Source organism: Manis javanica, chromosome 1 (genome assembly GCF_040802235.1).
Source record: "Manis javanica isolate MJ-LG chromosome 1, MJ_LKY, whole genome shotgun sequence".
NCBI classification, from domain to species: Eukaryota; Metazoa; Chordata; class Mammalia; order Pholidota; family Manidae; genus Manis; species Manis javanica.
Genome location: NC_133156.1, coordinates 114577399 through 114597477, shown reverse-complemented (window position 1 = coordinate 114597477; position 20079 = coordinate 114577399). Strand labels below are relative to the sequence as shown.

The 20079-nt window shown below is 36.5% G+C and overlaps 1 protein-coding gene across 1 annotated transcript in view; it reads right to left on the bottom strand.

Annotated features, from left to right (window-relative positions):
- The window catches only part of HCN1 (hyperpolarization activated cyclic nucleotide gated potassium channel 1), a 534584-nt gene that overhangs the window by 247076 nt on the left and 267429 nt on the right, over positions 1 to 20079 (bottom strand). Inside the window, exon 4 of the mRNA XM_073236418.1 lies at positions 10142 to 10360. Within this exon, the coding sequence (XP_073092519.1) occupies positions 10142 to 10360 (219 nt within the window). The remainder of the gene's footprint in view (positions 1 to 10141; positions 10361 to 20079) is intronic.

Here is a 20079-nt window from a genome sequence, read left to right as displayed (position 1 = left end):
GACCATCTGCACCTGCTGATTTCCTCTGCATTCTTCAAGGCCCATTTCCAGTGGATCCCAATGATATGACTAAGCAAATGCAAGTTACATGCACTGATTCTTGTCTATTGTGGGTTCTTGTCAGATTAGTGGATCCCTGACAAACAGCTTTCTGCCCTGTCAAAGTGCTTAATAGTGTATTTATGTCTGATGACATATTGGAGCACAAATACAATACAGTAAAACACTTAAAAGGGAACTTCAGGGGGTACCTTCAAATGAAAGTTCAAACAATTCTAAAAAATTAAATCCATAGGTCAATGAAAGAAAATAGTAGAAACTGCAACTCTATTTTAAAGTTATTACAAGAAGCAGTCAGATGAGTTGTAAATTATAAATATTTAAACTGCAAGGAACTAAATGAAGAATTGGTGAAGACAGATCTTTAGTACCTAAAACCATGAATACCTACAATAACAATGTAGGAAATTTCATCATATGACACAGTGTTGGTACAGAAAGTATGCCTGAGTGAAGAGGGATACCACATCTCCCAGTGGGGCATACTAAAATATGAATATCGAAAATCAATGGTGTCTTGCCAATGGGCTTTTCAGCCTCAGGCAAGTTCACTATGGATTCATTGTGACCAAAGAAATGATAGCAGAACGTTTTCGGGGGAAAAGATTATACCCAACTTTATTTCCACAGTGGCAGGTCAATCACTAGAATCCTGTCCACTCAGAGTGAGTCTGCACACAGCAGGCTGGTCTCTGCCTCTGGGCCTCTCTACCCACACAGCTGTCCTCTGGGCCTCTCTGCCCACACAGTCATCCCCGTCTATGTCCCTGGCACTGCCACCACTCCAGCCTCTGCTCTGCTCTCCTGCAGCCTTGCAACTGTGCCACCATGTTGCCCAGAGCACTGGGCAGGGCTCTTTATACAGAGTCAATAACAATGTATTGTCCACACGTGTGCAGTGAGCCAGCCAACCAGGGCCAGGTGAGAATCCTGGCCACAGGAACCTTCATTTTATCCACATTTGACCCCTCCAGGATTCTTGCCTCTCAATCCATTTGCCCTCAATCCTCTGCAATGGTCCCTGTGCAAGGAAGCTGGAACACTGTACCCAAATTCCATAATGTATGACAATATATAAATAACAAAAATTACAACAAATTATAATAACCCTCAAGCCTGAGGAGATCCACTAACATCAACTGGTCATCTTGGCTGTATTCAAACCAGTTCTATTCAAATGAGTTAACCAAAAGGACCACGCACAGGTGGGCCTTACAATACCCACGTTCTCCAGCCTCTCCGGCAAAAAGTCTTGCAGACACACAGGCCAATTGTTGCTTTATCTCTGCCTTCTGCTTCTTCAGCGGCCAGAACCGCTGCTCTGGTCTCAGTTGTTGCCACAGCTCCAGTCATCCAATTTCCTTCTGTCTGCTCCTGCCTTTTCAAACCAACCCTCATCTGGGTCCTGTGACCTTCACGGGGGCCCTTTAAATTCCTCCTTGAAGAAGCAGACCGTATTTCCTTTTGTGCTTGAGCCTGAGGATAGAAGCAGAGCATGAAGTGCTCCACAACCTAAGGTGGCGGCTGCACCTCTCCTGGAAGAAACCGTGGTTGCCAGTCCTTCTGGCTTTCCACCAGCTTTCAACCAGGTGGGGTCTCAACCAACGCGGGGCCCCTGCCTCTGGCACTGCAGGGCCTCCACCCCTACCTGTTCATCAAATCTCTGCTCCTCCATTTCTGAGGCTAATGGCTCCACTACATCCCTTACTGCCCCACGGCACCTGGCAGCTGGTGGCTCTTGTGCCGCTCATTCTCAGGCCACTGCTCCTTCTTGTGCTGCTTCCTCTCGGGCTACCACGACATCCTTTATTATTTCAACAGCACTTTATAGTGACACCACTTCAGTCAGCAACAAATTTTCTTTCTCTTGGGGTGGACCCCAATCCTCTACCCCTTCACAGTACCACATGTCCACTGGGGGACACTCAAGTGTCTCCCCGTCCATAGGTGCAGCCTGCTGAAACACTCCTTCCATGAGGGCAGCCTGTTCTTTTTCCTTGGTCACCATTGAATCCTACCAACTGGCCAATTGTCTTGCCAATGGGTTTCAGCCCCAGGCAAGTTCACTATGGATTCTGTGACCAAAGAAATGACAGTAGAACAGTCTTGGGGTGAAAGGGTTATACCCCACTTTATTTCCACAGTGGCAGGTCAATCACTAGAATCCTGTCTGTTCAGAACAAGTCTGCCTGCAGCAAACCAGTCTCTACCTCTGGGCCTCTCTACCTGCACAGCCTCCCCAGTCTCTGTCCTCAGCACTGCCACCACTCCAGCCTCTGCTCTCCTGCAGCCTTGCAGCCACCGTGTTGCCCAGAGCACTGGACAGAGCTCTTTATATAGAGTCAATAACGATGTATTGCCCACACGTGTGTAGTGAGCCAGCCAACCAGCACTAGGTGAGAATCCTGGCCACAGGAAATTTCATTTTATCCACAAATGGTATAAGATTTACAGTTAGCAAAATTCTATTTTAGTTAAATTAACAGTCTCAAACTCCCTTCCTTTACTTGCACCACCATGTTGCCCAGAGCTCAGTTACTGTAAAAAATATTTTTCCCAGCTAAGAATGTAAAATATTATCCTGACAGGACCTTGATTTGTTAGCAACTTAAGTGGCCACATGAAGGTAACCCAAGGGCTATTGCACCACTATTTCCCTAGGAGAAAATCTTGCAGATATTCCCCAGTCCCAGGATCTCCCTGGACTGAGAACATTTTGGCAGACCTATCACTTTAACATAACAGAGTACATTAAGTTCAGCTGCCAGGAAGCAAAAGTATATGGTAAAGCCGAATTGGAAATCTTTCTGACTAATTAAGGAACCCTGTGGGAGTTGTACTCATGGCATTCTTATTTGTAAAGGAAGCAAGAAAACCTTTATAAATAATGAAGAAAAGCAAGTGAAACGTTTTGTTAATGCATGTGGATTGTAGAGATACATCCTTCCCCTAACAGTGTTCCCAGTGAAAATGAAGGTATCAAGTCATTTTTCATTTAAGCACTGGGTCAGTATGTTTTTCCAAGGTCAGGATCATTGTAACTTCAAAGTCTTTTTGCTCTTCTGAAGACAAATACAATCAGAGTCTTCAAAATAGGTAAACCAAATAGTGGCTCAACTGACTACATTTCTTGATAGAATGAAGATAGGTTGAAAATAGGATATAACTATATTTTAATTGAGTAATAGTATTATTCATAAACCATCATGGCCATTATTCCAAAGTTTTCCTGTTTGCTATGCCATCACTGTGATAATAGAGTCATTTTTTTATTGAAGATGCAGAATCACATGACAGCAGTGATAAATTCCCCCATCCGTCTTTTTGAGACAATGGGTCCCATCATATCCTAAAGCAGAGCACACTCCTGATCAACCCAGCATCTAAGAAATCGCTTCATGAAAAACACTTTGATAATACACCTCTTACTTACAGAGAAACCAGTCTCAGAATTCCAGAAGGGAAAACATATTGGAAATTTACTTTCCAAAAAGTGACTTGTATTTAAGCTAAATACACACATACATACATAAGCAAGCACATGCTATACCACCCAGACAATATGTTTACATACAAGTAAATACGCAGCATAATACATATTTCTTAAAAGATGCTTTCATGCATAAGTGACAGATTTTAGAAAAGTTCAAGTAGTAAACTCTTATTCCTATCTATGTCAGAATACAGGCTGGACACCAGTAAACATTCTTGATCCTCACTGTCCTATCTAAGTAATGCTGTATCCTAAACATCAAACTGAGGTTTCTAAGTATGAGGCTGAAATTCACTAGACCTGAGAGACAGGTCTTCCCGCCATGATGTTTATACTCCTCATGAACAGGTAGAATATACACCATAAACAGATTACCATAGGTTGGGATGATCAAGGAAGATATCAGGGCCTTCCAAAGGGAACAGCAGAACCTAAGTAAACAGTGAAAGGGGTAAAGGTATTTAAAGGAGTAGGATGAAGGGTGTGGCAGGTCTGAATCATTTGGTTTGCTGAGAGAACAGTAATTATTTCGCTGGAAACAAGATTTGGTTGAGAGACCCATAAGAGTTTAAAAGTTTATTTGGCATTGGTCCTCCTCCAGTCAAATTCTTCTTGAAGGGCATATTACCAAGAAAATCTATATAAACCATAATCATTTTATGTTAAATGACCTGAAATCTGCTTTATTGCAGATGGGATTTGAGTGGATTGAAATGAGAGCCAGCCTTGATGCTTAGCTTTATCTTTCTGGTCATATCATTAGCTTATATAAATTTGGAAGATTAGACTCATCAAAAGAGAAAAAAATGATTTCTGTGGAATAAGAAATGTATGTGATCATCCCAATAGTCCTTCATTTCCAAGGAAACACTAAAGATCCATGAATTATTAATTTAAACCAAGAAAAAGTATTTGCTTAAACTGACTACATTTAGAATATTATTTTTTTGGTATGATTACATAAAATTGTATAATTCAATATGGTTTCTTACAGAATTATGTATAATTCACTTGTATGGCTTTAGACTACTTACATCAAACTGAACCTTGTTATTCCCAATGTTCTTTACTAGGCATCATGTGAACTCTTAGAGATGGACATAACTTTTTCATCTTGTCCTTTTGCATAAATTTTAGTTTCTTTTCATTATTAAACTGAGAACATGTACTTTTAAAAATTGCATAAAACATAATCAATATTTGAAGCTTGGAGTAGCACTAGCTCACTGTCTTGTGCTATACCATTAGAAAGCACAAATCATTCCTGCCCCTGCTTTGGATCCAGGAAGCTATTCAGTCCATAAAGGTGTTTCATTTTATGTCATCATATAATTGAAGTTTTCTGTGGTCGTATTCAAATTTCACATTGAAAGTCTCTCATGTACATCAACTATACCAAGATGAGTTGAAAATCCCTCACTCTAAAACCCTAATGTGCATTGTGTTAGAATTCCTGCTGGTTGCAGAGGAAAAATTGCACACCTAAAAGCTGCTATTACTATAATTATTTGACAGGAAAGAGAGTGACAAGTCTAGAAATAATAGTAGGCTTCCCTGGGGTGCCCAAATGTAAGAACTAAGTTGCAGTTGAATAAAGACACAGGATGATCAAGTGCAGTTTATTTAATTAAGACTAGATGAACTGCAGATATATCTAGAAAAAAAAGTAACTACCTAAGGTCATTACAAAAAAAAAGGAATGGTCACTGTGGGTGTTTGTCTAGATAGATATTTCCCAAAGTGCCTATTAAGCACTAAAAATCCATGAGGGTGTGGCATAGAGGGCAGAGACAATACACTGAATGTTCAGGGCATACACATTTATAAGAAAAAGCCCACTTCAATAATATATATATGTGTATGAATACGTGACTTTTTCACATTATCCATGGAGGAGGCTCTGGAAAGAGCTGAGATAAAAGGTCTGAAAGGCTACAAGATTAGGACATATTCTTTCTTCCTCACATTTACTGACTGCTTATCTTAGAGTTATCAGAATATTGGTTGTAAAAAAGGATATCTCATATATGGGTTTACACCTGTACATCACCATGGATCAAAGGATCAAAACTCCCAGAGGTCTCAGTCCCATCAGAGCTCCCCAGAGGTCAAACAGCAGGGGGAGAACTTTCCTGAAGAGATTAGTAAGTGGATTTCTTTGGAGATAGTGACTGCTCTGCTGTGAGTTTCTTTCCGAACTCCCTTTGGGACAGTGCTATGGGAGGGCTAATTTAAACACTTGACCTGTCAGGAGAGCTTCAAAAATCCACGTTGAAATAAGCCCACATAGTTTGGAGAGATCTGTCTGGGGTTTGAATCACATGTGAGAACATGGTAATAGCCTGTGGACACTGGGGCCTGATTCCTGCCAAGGAATTGGAGGAGGCCAGATACAGGTTCCTCATTGCTTTGGTGGAGAGGCAGTGGACTGCTGAGAGAGGGGCTAGGAGAGGCTGCAGGAGTGCTTCTTTGTGGATACCTGTGAGCCGTACGTGGGGCCAGCTTTCTTCATCTTGGGTCCTGTCCAAGAGTGCCACCTGCCAGAGCCAGAGCCCTCAACAGAAAGAGGCTGGAGATAACTACCAGATTCTCAGGGCCTCATCCAGGGAAGGGCAAGTGAGGGACTCAGCAGGGCTTACCTGAAGAGCCCAGAGGATCTCACATAGGAGGGGTCAGCTTTAATCATCTGCTAGACCCACCATCTGCTAGCTGAACCCATGTATCAGGCCACGTCCCTTCCCTTTACTGTCACCTTCTGTCTTCTACTGTGAAAACAAACAGCAGCACCTGGTCAGCTCATGATGGAAAGGAGAAGAGAGCTTCCTGCGCAAACCTGCCTTTCTTCCTCCTGGCTTTTGGCCCCAAAAAGTCCTGGGTGGGTGGATAAATTAAAGGTTCCTATGGCCAGGATTCTCACCTGGCCCTGGTCAGCTAGCTCACTACACATGTGTGGGAAATATGTTGCCATTGACTCTATATGAAGAGCTCTGCCCAGTGCTCTGGGCACAAAGTGGCACAGCTGCAAGGCTGCAGGAGAGCAGAGATGAGACTGGAGTGGTGGCAGCACTGAAGACAGAGACTGGACGGCTGGTGGGCGGGCGTGGAGGAACGAGCAGAGAGACCCAGAGGCAGAGACAGGCCTGCTGCATACAGACTTGCTCTACGTGGACGGGATCCTAGAGATTTACCTGCCACGGTGGGAATAAAGTTGGGTAGGACCTTTTCACCCCAAGAATGTTCTACTCTCATTTCTTTGGTCACAGTGAGTCCATAGTGACCTTGCCCGGGGCTGAAATCCATTGGCAAGACAGTGTGGGTGCAGAAAGATACAATTTTCTCAGAAAAGGTGACCCTCACTAAATAAAGTTAAGGTGGCAATTTTTTGGCGACAAAAAAATACAATCGTTTTTGGTTATTTCTGAAATTGAGCTTGCTCAATATACCAGTTACAGAAACATGCAGTTTGCTGGTAATAAGAGCAGAGCATTTTGGGAGTACAGTTTAAATATCACCTGTCTCATACCATAAAGTCTCTATATTTGAGAAAAGAGAAAAATGTAGCTGTCTGAAAAGGAGTAGAACAGAAAATATGATAGCCCATGAAATCAGCAGCATACATAGCACTTCAAGTAAAAGTTTAATCTGCAATGTTACAGTATAAAAATCACACATTTTTTGGTCAAAGAGAAAATAATAATAATGACAATGATAATGCTGCTGCTGCTGCTGCTACTATACTTCTGGCAATTACTAGCACTGGCGTATCATGTAGCAACACTCATAATCAGAGGATCTTATGCTACTTCTTGGGATGACAGAAGTACTCAAGGTTGGGGATCCAGATTGCACACCAATTCCTAGGAAGGAAGAAGTAAATGACTCTGAAGTGGGCTGGATGACTTGCAGTAGACTAAATTGGATCAGTATGCTCACTTGAGCCAAAAAGTATGAGTTATGCAGAGACAGAAGAATGTTATGTCTGGGAGTGCATTCTGAAGCCAGATTAGGTGGGTTGAATACCAGTGCATTCTGAATGGCTGCTATATAAGGTATTAATTGGAGTCCAAGTCTTTTACATAAAAAAAGATGTTATGAATGCATATATGGTGGGTGAAAATAATATCAATTTTGCAGGCATCCATGGCAGATGGTTCCAATATACCTAAAGACAAATATTAACTACGAAGATAATTAAGCAGTTCCTAAAAAAGTTAAGCAGAATTATTATATGATCTCACAATTCCATTCCTAGGTATATACCTAAAAGATTTGAAAAAGTAGGTACTCAAACAAACACATGTACACAAATGTTTATAGCAGCTCTGTTCACAATGGCCAGAGGTGGAAACAACTCAAATGTCCATCAACTGAGAAATAGATAAACAAAATGCGTCATTTCCATACAATAGAAACTAATCAGCCATAAAAAGGAATGAAGCACTGATATATGATACAATGTGGATAAACCTCAAAAACATTTAAAAGGTGATGTATTGTATGATTGCATTTATATGAAATATCCAGAATAGGGAAATCTATTGACAGTAAACTTATAGTTGTTTTGGGGGCTGGAGGGATGACCTAATGGGTAAAGGATTGAATTTTGGGGTGATGAAATGTCTTGGAAGTAGACAGAGGGGCTGATTGAACAATATTGTGCATGGACTAAATACCACTGAATTGTACATTTTAAAAGAGTTAATGGTGAATTTTATGTTATGACAATTTTACCTAAATCAAAAAATAATAATAAGGAAAAAAAAATTCTCTGGCCAAATCACAAAAGATGCTGTAAATTAGTCATATACCATGCAGAGCCGTCCTACAAGATTAAATTGAAAATCAGACACATATTGTTCATAAATGAAAAAAATTCAAAAAGATAGCATAAGGTCCTTAAGACCTGCTCTGAATTATGCTGACTGGAAAACGAGTACAATATTCTAGAACCAAACTACTTGACAGACCTTGGTTTGGAGATATAAAAAAATTATATTCTTTAAACAGCTGTTCTGATTAAATTGTTCCACATGTCAGAAAGAAACAAGGGTTTATCCCAGTATGTTTGCCCTATATTGAACACTTATAAGATCAAGAACTTGATGACTTGAATTATGGCAAACACCCTAACATCTTTGCTTATAAATAAATGTCTGTGATTATACAGTTGAGCAAATTGGGTGTCCAAATCAACCTTGGCTTATAAAGCAGCTCTAAAAAGCTAAGAAATGATGAATTCATGTATGTGCAATACAATGCTAATAAATGAAATCCTGGAAATCAAAGATTTGTTTGTTTTTAAGAAAATATGTAGTAAAGATGCAAACTTAAAGGGAGTGGGAAAAGAGAAACAGTGTGATGGAAATACATACCATGCTATAGTCTTATCCTAAATCTCCACAAATTTAGCCCAATTGCCCTTGAGTATATAATTTCCAAAGTCACTATTGTATAAAGTCTCTTTTCCCTTACTATGCACTTTGTGCTTTCCAATTTAATTGGAGGCTTTACTTTAAAATGAACTTCAAAGCAGTTTTGGTGGTTCATCTTTTCATTACTTCAGTAATAAAATACCAACTTGCTCACTGCAATAGTGGGTGGCAATGCAATTACATTCAAGGGAAATAAAGTATCTAGATTCCCTTTCTCCTATTGTGTGATTATAGTGTGGAAAACTTCTGTAAACATAACTGAAGCGATCTTCCACTGTTTTTTATAAGTAATTATGAGCCTAAGCTGTTATCACTCACCAGAAGTAGTCTACAACTATTTTAACCATTACTTTCAGAAACCCTCTTTAGCAGGGTGCATACTAAGTACTTTGTCATGTGCAACAGACCCCTCTTGTTATAAATTCTTCCTTCAGTTATAAAATATTCTTATTTAGCTGTGAGGAAGTTGCTAATGTTTGGTCAAGAGTATAAGCACTGTCTAATTATAACTCAGCACATGAAAAGAAAACACTCTAATGGAAAAAAATCATTGCACATACTCACCTTTTCTCTTTTTAAAAAAGTTTAAAACAGCAATTATTTTAATTAACACATTGTGCATACAAATGCATGATAACAGCTATTAATATGAATTTTTAAGACTAGAGGGTATGATGACTTATCTAGATATAAGGGCAACATATGTTCAGCTAAGCATATGGATTATAATATAAATTATGATTATAAAATACAGAAAGGCACAGAGGAACATGTGCAATGACTGCCTGCTCCATTTAATCAGCTAACATATTTTTCTAACACATCCTAGAGAAGGCTTTATATTAACTGTTGAAATATAATAGAAAATGAATTATGATGGTACCTTAAATCAGCTTCATACATTTTGAAACCTGCAGCTATTTTTTCTTTGAATGCAAATTCAGATTAAAAAAAAATTATTCAAAGAGAAATTGGAAACAAAAGTTTTGAGGACCATTTTGAAGAAACCTCAAAATACCTAAACAGATCTTGTTTCCTGCTTTAAGTATTTTATCTCATTATATTTTTGATAGAGGGAATAGTTTAATTACCTTGAACACCATGAATTCAATTTACAAACTAGCTGGTTGAAGATGTTAGAGATAAAACAAATTACCTTCTCTTGATACTGCCGCCTTGAGGAATCCAAAGACTGAATTAAAGCTGTGGCGTGGCCAACGAACATGGCGTAGCAGGTGGCCCCAACAATCATGCTCAGCATGGTGATCCAGAGGTCAGACATGCTGACCGGGGCCTGGGCTCCGTACCCAATGCACAGCATGTGACTCATAGCTTTAAAAAGTGCATAGGAATACTGCTTCCCCCAAGAATCATTCTGGAACAGAAAAGAAAATAGACCAAGCGATTAGGACAGCAGAATAAAATGTGAGTATGACCTGAACAGAAAAGCATTATAAAATTGTAAGTATGGAGAAATCAACTTGTAATGGAGCATTTACACAGCTACTTCTCCTTAACTGCCCAATCAAATGACTTGATGTTTTTCAAAGCTTGCCTAGCTTGATGAAATAGAAGCAGTCTGCTGTTAATACATGCATTCCTTGTCACTTTCAGGTTTGCTGTTTTTAAGAAACAGTAAGAGATCCCACGTGTCCTTCATACAGTTTCACCCAATGTCAGTATCTTGCAGACTATACTACAATGTTACAACCAGAAAACTGAAATGGATACAATCCACCAATCTCATTCATATTTCACTTGTTTATATGTACTCATTTGTATATTTAGTTTATGCAATTTTGTCACATTGTAGGTTTATGTATTCATCACCATAATCAAAATAAAGAACAATTCTATGACAGCAAAGATCCCTTATACTGTCTTTATACTGAATATGATGTTACATATAAATGTATGCATTGGTATTTTAATATTTCTTCTGACATTTCCTGTAACTTGCTGAGGTCATGCAAGAAACCAGAATAGTTCCATGATTTATATATAATCAAAATGATTTATGTATTCTATTCGTGTATTTTCAATTAAAAGGAAAATTTAATTTAAAAATTGTCTTCCTTTTTAATAATTGGCTCATTTAAAACTTCCTATGAAAACAGTGTTGCTTTCCATCAAATGTGGTAATATTTACATTTAATTTGTATTATAGGCTGGTGGATATTTACTCTGCAATGTTGCACCAGTTTTCAAAACTCACATTGTAAACTGCAAAGAATCTATATTTCCACATTTGCAGTGATTTTTGACAAAGTTCGCTGCTTGAGTGCTAAAGCACTATCTTGGAGTTTAAGTAGGAGATTTAACGTCTGTGTCCGTCCCTCAGAGATGGGCTCCAGGGACTGACAGGCAATGGGCCTCTCGCTGTGCGTCCTTTCTCTGCCGGCACTGGGAGCCACTCCTACCTCCCTCGGTTGCCAGGGTCGCAGTTGCCCTTGCTAATCTGGTCCCTACTGGGGACATAGAGTGCTGAGGAGTGCCAGGTCAGGTTGTCTCTGCTGTTGTGCCTGCAGGCCTGGGCCTGAATACGCACAGCTGCTACCCGCAGTTCTGCTGCACCTGTGCATGCTCCGCTGTCCCAGTGGACTTCACTTACAAAACATGAATTCAAAGATAAAATTACTGAGAATTTAAGACAGCAGCAGAGCATTAAACTGAGCACAGGGTCCTTCTAAAAGTGGGTCCCTACGCAATGGCTGGGCCACATAGCACACCTGTAAACCATCCCTGCCTTTGTCAAGTTAACTCTTGAATTGTCAGAAAAATTTCAAGTTATTTAGAAAATATATAAAATAGATGTGGACATTTTTGCTCCGTTTTGATGGGGTCTTCCAAAACTAAGTTTATAGATTTAAATAATAGAACATGGTAAGATTTGAAAGCCTAACCTCATGAACTTTAGAACTGCACGTGGCTGCTGGCAAATAAAAACAATGAGCTCCATTTGGTTGAAAAAGTTTCTTAAAGTGAAATCATTGTTATTTACTTATAAAATGAGGCCATGTTGCCATATTAATCTATCTATATTTAACTACACACAAATGTACAAGTGAAATTCAATGTAAAGGGAAAAATATCTGTATATATTATACTAGTCAGGTAGTACAATGAACCCATGCACATGTTTTCATTTTGGGAAATGAACAAAATTCATGCCTTACATTTTTTGCATATATGAAATAAACCTAAGGAATAAACATGAATAAACATACAGGAATGAACCTAACATTCCCATAATTCAATGTGTTCTTTAAGAATCTTGAATGCACATGTTATTTAAAATAACATTTAAATTTCTGAAATTCACCCTAGTTATACACTGATATACTAATAATGAATTTATTATAAACCATACTATAAACTAAATTAAGTCTTTAATCCCTATGATCCATACAAAGAATGGATACAAAGAAAATAAGCTTCATCTGTTTCTGACTGGCTTTAAATATCTTTGGGTTCTATCAGAACTCCAGGTATTCACCTGTCATGGCAACTTCCATCCGTTATATGATGATTTTTCATGTGCCTGCATCTCTTCATAGATCAAGGCTGAGGCCATGTCTCACTGATCATGTTCTAGAGTCGAAATTACATGAGTCAGAGGAGACACTGAACATTTTTTATTGTCAAAAGAAAGAGAAAATGAATAAATTTTGACTATGATGTTAAATCTAATATAAGATTTCCTCTCCTTACACAGGGGTATAGAGAAGACATGTTGTTAAGGCATCTTGATAGACTTAAATATAATGGGAATAATTCAAGTCAAATGAATGTCCAGTGAAGACTGCACTTTAATTCTGATCATATTGTTTTTTCTTTGTTTTCAAGGGGAACCAGTATGTGGAACTGGAGAAGAGAGTTTCAGTTTCCTAAGGTAATGCAGTTAGTTAGCTAAATTATTTTATATAAGAACATATGTTTATGTTCACTTTCATTTATATCCTTAGGCACACAACACATGCACAGAGTTTTAAATGACTTGAAATAAGTATCTTTCATATACGATTTTTGATTCTTTAAAATCAAGAACAACTTTTCTCTTTGTTTTATCCATGTCTCCCTCCCTTTCTCTTCACCTACAACTTCTCAAAACCAGGTATGCATTTCTCTTTACCTTTCTTCATTTCGATATAATCACACACACACACATGGATTCTGGCTTTTTTTTTCCTACAGAAATGCAACCAATCATTTATACTTCTCTGAATATTGCTTCTATCACAGAAAAATTCCTCCAAATAATGTTGTGTTCATATACCTATGTAATAACCCATTGTTGATACTGTTATAGTTAGTTCACCCATTTTTCTATTGTTTTCCAGTTTTTGCCCCTCCAAACTATTCTGCAATAAACAACCTTATACATACAACCTTTATTTCTGTCAATCAGATTACCAGGAGTGTTTTGGGTCAAAGAGTAAAGTTTTTAATTTGACTTTAAAATATACTGCAACACAGTTTCACAGTCTGTAACTTTTCTGAAAACAAGTCTCATCTTCTATAATAAGAAATAGTAGTCCTCTATAGAGAGAAATTGTATAGTGAGAAATTCTCTATAGTGAGAAATTGTAACTTTTATTTGCATTTCCCTAGACAAGCAAAGTTGAGAAGGTATTCATATACTTATTAACAAATGGACTTTCTCATTTTTGATGAACATCTTATTTTTTCCTTATTTGTAATATATATTGAAGACTAGATATCAATTCATTAACCACTTGATATTTATTCCTAACTTACTATATGCCTATTTGCCTTTTAATGATAGAATTTGCCATACAAAAATTTTGATTATTTTATGAAGAAAAATAAATCCATAATTTCCTTGAGAGCTGCTGGATTTCCTGTACTGGTTAAAAAGATCTCCCTAAATCTGAGATTATTCATACGTCCTAAACATTTTTAGATATTATTTGTACATTTAGTTATATTAAATCTTTAACCTGACTTTTTTTTGTATATGAAATGAAGTTCACATTTTATTTCATTTTAAAAGGATTGTCTCTTGAGCCAGCATATAACTTCTAATGAACAATCTGATCCCCACTGACATAAAAATACCTTCTTTGTTATATATTTTCTCTAAATATTTTGTCATTTGTTTCTGGGCTCAGTATCAGTAGAACTACTGATCTATTTGATTATTTCTATGCTAATGCCATTCGGCTTTAAATTACAGTGACTTTATAATGTATTTTAATATGTATATAAAGCAAAAACCTCTCAATTTCAAAAGGGATTTAAACTGAATTACTATGTGAAGATATTTGATTAACATCATGTTTTAATCAGGCAAAATCTGGATATATGATGCTGGATATGAGACAGGCAAGGTATTTGGTAGAAAAGCCAGATAACTCCTATTTGTCTGTCTATCTTTCTATCTATCTATCCATCCATCTAAAGAGTTTCTCATAAGTGAGCCAGTCTAAATTATAGAAAATGTATGTGATAGAATACAGAATATACCAGTAAACATGGTGATGGCCAGAGTTAGAGGAAGTCAAAACAGTTTTTGGTATAATATGGGAAATCACTGAAAATTTTTCATCATTGAAGGATATAATCTGAACTGCACTTTAAAATAGATTAGGAGGAATCGTTGAGCAGTGGTTCTCAACTAAGGATTTTGCCACCCAGGGAAGACTGTAAAACCTCTTGGTTTTTATGACTAAGGAAAGTGCTATTAACATCTAATCGGTAGAGGCTAAAGTTGTGAAATACCTTACAACAGAAGCTCTCCCAACAGCAAAAATTATCTGGACCAAATTGTTGACAGTGGTGATGTTGTGGAATTCTGAGGTGGATGGATTCAACAATGACTAGATAAAAATGTCAGTTTAAAAGTTATTACAAGTTTAAGGGAAGTAACAAACTGAAATAGTATAAAAGCATAAAATATAAAACAACACTAATTTTGTAGAGATATGATCTATTAATAGCATATTAGATTTTTATGAATGGTAAAAGAAAAAGGGAAGAATAACTCAGGAATTATGGAAAATTTAGATAGATTCATGTAATATAGGTTTTTATTTATGGAAGAACATGATTAGATGTAAGGATCTTTTCTGTTATTCTACCAGACCAGTATCATTTTCCTTAGACATTAAATTTTGTCTGTACACACTGTATATACAAGAGCCAACCCAGCCCTCACAGTGGAATGTGAGCATTTAGGTGGCAGCCATGTGATTCTGAGGCTGCTGCTAATAGAATCTGAGGTAAAGCAATGATATTTTATACCATTTTAAAATCTTTTATCCCCTCTACCCTCCCATCCATCCCCACCCACTGTTGTATTCCCAGCAATAAATGATAAAAGCAGGAAAATTAAGTAAACTGTGATAAAATACACAAAGGGTAAACCTTGAGAAGCAATATGAGGATGCAAATAACATGCATGGTACTAAATAAACTGTTCAAAGCACCAATTATTATGTAAGACTAATTTAGACATATCATCATATCATTCTTATCATCACTTGATAAATGATAACATTGAAGCAGAGGAAACAGTGATTTGTCACGGCTAAAAATTTGTAAGTGGAAGATGCAGTGTTTGGAACCCAGGCAGTCTGACTCTAGAGACCATATGATTAACCATTATGTAATATTGATCATTTTATATACTGTATTTATAATTTCAGGCAAAATATTAAGGCCAAATGACTAAATGATCAGCCCAAATCTCATGTTTAAACCCTTATTGGTGTAGTGAATTAAAATAAGTTTAAGAAGAGGCTTAAAGAAAAAAAAACTAGGATATGATAGTTATGTGAAAATCCAGGAATGTTTCTATTCCCCATATGCCTTATTTATTTATTATATGGATGTTCTATTTTCATCTTTTAAATGTGACTCTATAGCATTTTAATCTACCTCAAAAGTAATAACATGAATGGGAGATTGTATACTCAGCGTGCTTCATCATATGATCCAAATATTACCAATTTAACATATAATTTGAATACTATTGAAAGTAGATAACTTACCTGCAGACTCTGACTTAATCAGGGTTTTACCTTGTTTTCATTTTAGGTAATGATTTATCAACAAATTGCTCCTTAGATTAATTTTTCATTATTCAAAGTGTTTACTCATTTAATTAATCACTGAGGCATCACTGAAATTAATTTTTTGAGAAAAACATATAGAGGCAAATTAACAACAACACACATAAGTAAATTTGATTATTCCATCTGGGAACTTTCATACAGAAAAAGATATATTTTAAGCTTTCTCTACGTTTAACTTAAAATGCTTTCTAGGTATTTGCTTGACACTGTTTATATTGTCACTGAATTTGGGTCAGGGTGAGGGCTATGGAAAATAAAAAAAGAAAAAGAAAAGAAATGTTTATTCGAAAGTGTCCTGACTTCCCGACTTAGGACATTCAAACTGTAACTTATTGTCTTACCCTAGGAACAAAAGTACTGCAGCACATCATCTTTCATATAAACTGAAATCTTGTTAATTTAGAAGGCCAAAATATTTCATTATTGAATACCTGAATTATTCTTTATCATTTGAAAGAAAATATGAGTATGAATATGTTTAATAGGTAAAAATCTTAGCAAAAGATTATGCCATGATTGTACTTCATCTGTGTATGAGAGACCAGTGTCAGGGTAGTAAGCAGTTGTTCTTCATGAGCTTCACAGTGCTATAGTATGATAGTCAGGAATAGACTTCAGAGCAAGCTTTACACTGATTAGTGACTAAAATAGAAATATCACTGTTTTTAAGTTAGAATTTTTTTGTTCTTTGAAATAGGTCTTTTCAAGTTACTGAATTTATATATTACAAAGAGAAATATGTAAGAAACATCCTTGAGGATTTTTAGTTGAATGAAATATTATTTGTGACTTTCTGCTACAGATCATATTAAGTCATAATGTCAGTATGAAGACAAGTGGAGATCAACTCAATGAAGCCATCCTAAATTGAATCATTTTGTAGGAATATTATGAATGCCATTTCTTAGGAAACTTGGAGAAAAAGACTGCTAGCTATGTTGGGTTAAGGTCAAAATGGAGATAGTCAATATTTCTTTTAAAAATAGATATATAATGCCGCATGTCCCGCATAGCATGGTGCTGTGCAAAGCCAACATTAACTCCAAAATATGCAGGAAGAGACTCTACTAAGAGACTCTAGTAACACTGTGAGGGTTGATATCATGACTTGTCAACTTTGTTACATAATATTAGCACTATATTTTTAAATGTATTAGGAAGTAGTGAATTATTTCCTTTCTATTCACATGATAGAAGCTCTTGGGTTTTTACTATATCTATATTCTTTATAGCATGATCTCCAAAAATTTCAATGCCATGACTTCTAGCAATACTACTTTAAGAAAATCAGATATACACTGCATAAATTTTTTGCTGGAGAAATTTAATTTCTTATTTGTACTGTTATGAGCTCTTCACAAACATTTGTACCTCTGATATCCACCATTTTGCATTATAAAAAGGGTTCAGTTTTTTGTAATAAAATATAAAGTGACTGTATAACTAAATTGCTGTTGTCATAAAAAGAATGGTGTCTGGTCATTTTAAGTTCTAGGCTTGTCCCCTGGTCAATTAATATCTGGAGAGCTAAGCGTACTTTTTCCTGCTTCAATAAAGATGCTAAAATATAAAATTTGCATTAAGTAGACTTATAAATTAAAATTTAATGATGTTTGGGATTATGGATTTTATTTCTCATATTTCTTTTAATGTTGGTATAATACTTTTTTTTATTAAGGTATCATTGATATACACTCTTATGAAGGTTTCACAAGAAAACAGCGTGGTTATTACATTCACCCTTATTATTGAGTTCCCCCCATATCCCATTGCAGTCACTGTCCATCAGTGTAGTAAGATGCCACAGAGTCCCTATTGGTCTTCTCTGAACTATACTGTCTTCTCCGTGACCCCACACACACCATGTGCACCAATCATGATACCCCACAATCCCCTTCTCCCTCCCTCCCCACCTGCCCTCCCCCACCCCTCCCCTTTGGTAACCACTAGTCTCTTCTTGGAGTCTGTGAGTCTGAGGCTATTTCGTTCCTTCAGTTATGCTTCGTTGTTATACTCCACAAATGAGGGAAATCATTTCGTACTTGTCTTTCTCTGCCTGACTTATGTTACTGAGCATAATACCCTCTAGCTCTATTCATGTTGTTAAAAATGGTAGGACTTGTTTCTTTCTTATGGCTGAATTGTACTCCATTGTGTATATGTACCACATCTTCTTTATCCATTCATCTACTGCTGGACACTTAGGTTGCTCTCTTATCTTTGCTATTGTAAACAGTGCTGCAATAAGCATAGGGGTGCATATGTCTTTTTGAATCTGAGAAGTTGTTTTCTTTGGGTAACTTCCTAGGTGGAGTTCCTAGGTCAAATGGTATTTCTTTTTTTTAGTTTTTTGAGGAACCTCCATACTGCTTTCCACAATGGTTGAAGTAGTTTACATTCCCTGTTGTTGTAATATTTTAAAATAAAAATAAAACAAATCAATAAATCAGTTTTTAATTTGGTGTCTATTAACCCAACTTTTTATACTAAATGTTCATTAATACCTCTTACAGAAAGGCCCCAAATCAGACATTACTTTAAGATTTTAAGTGTGATTTTAAATTACAATTAGTCTTTCGAGCAAAATATTTTCATGGTGTACCTCTTTGCTTGTTTGTATAGGTAAATATAAGCAAGTATATTTTACATATTTTTGCATATATATGCATCAGGAAACTATTGTGTATATATGCATAAATATAAAGGAACAATGGAAGATATTAGCATACACTGAGCAATTAACTCCTCACAAGGTACTATTACATGATCTTATTGCCCCTATTAACATCTTTGAAACCTAATACTGTACCCACATAGGAATGCAAAGCTTAGATAAATTAAGAAATTGCTCAAAGTTCCACACTTCATAGGTACCAAAGCTGAAATTCAGTTGCAGTTCTGTCTCACCCACAGTTGAAACCCTCTCTATTCCAAAGATTACAACCATATATTTCATGACTTCAAATTCATAATTATAATGCAGAATTTTTTATCATTTTAAGAACATAACCATAGCACAGAAATTCTTTAAAATATGTGTTTTCATCTCAACCAACAAACACCTGAAGGTAATTTAGAGGAAAAATTATCTCAGAGAATATCTCTGAGGGAAAATGTCCTGGAGTTTAAAGTCAGTAAAAATGACCTGGTGATACATACTTCACTTTTATATATTCCTATTGGCCAAGAACTCTCAAGGGGTTCTCTTCCTTTTCTCCTATCCCCAAAGCCTGCGAAGGAACAAACTGTCCTGGTATCCAATAGGAGGCATTTCTGGAAGGAAATCCTTTCCTGAAGCTTAATCCTCCAGAGAATGTGGAAGGTGCACGTGACACAAGGCAGGTTTAATCTGAAACCTCAGTGATGCTGTGTGCTTTCACTTAAAGCCTGGCCAAGGTAAAATGAGCAATGATGCTGTATTTCCTATGTGCTATTATTAAATATGCACTTTTTAAAATTAATTTTAAGAATTTTAGCAAGGCAACTTTGCACTGAAGATCTTCAAATCAGTAGATCATCTCTTTTGATGGCATTCTCAAGTTGTTTAACTCTGCTAATTAGAGGTTTAGAACATTGGAAGTATTAAAAACTACTAAAATTTAAGTGAAATAAAAAAACACAATTCTTTTGGTTAGTTTTAAACTTCTGCTCTTAATAAAGAAATTAGCCACTTGAGACATAAAAAAAAGAAGAGTTAAGAACATCTTTTCAGCCTGAAGTGTAGCCCTTGGGTGGTTATTATGATTATCATAAGATTTACTAAATACACCACTTTTTGTTTAAACAAATCTATGTTGCTATATAAAAAATAAGGTATTAGATTGTCTCCTTAGATAATATGCATATTTTATATTCATATCAGTCTGTAATACAGAAAGAATTTGTACTTTTTATGAAGGTAAATGAAAGCACTATATAAAAGGTTGACACATAAAATGGCTGTATATAAAAGAGCTGATACATATAAGGTATTTAGGTGTTTTCCTCTAAAATACTT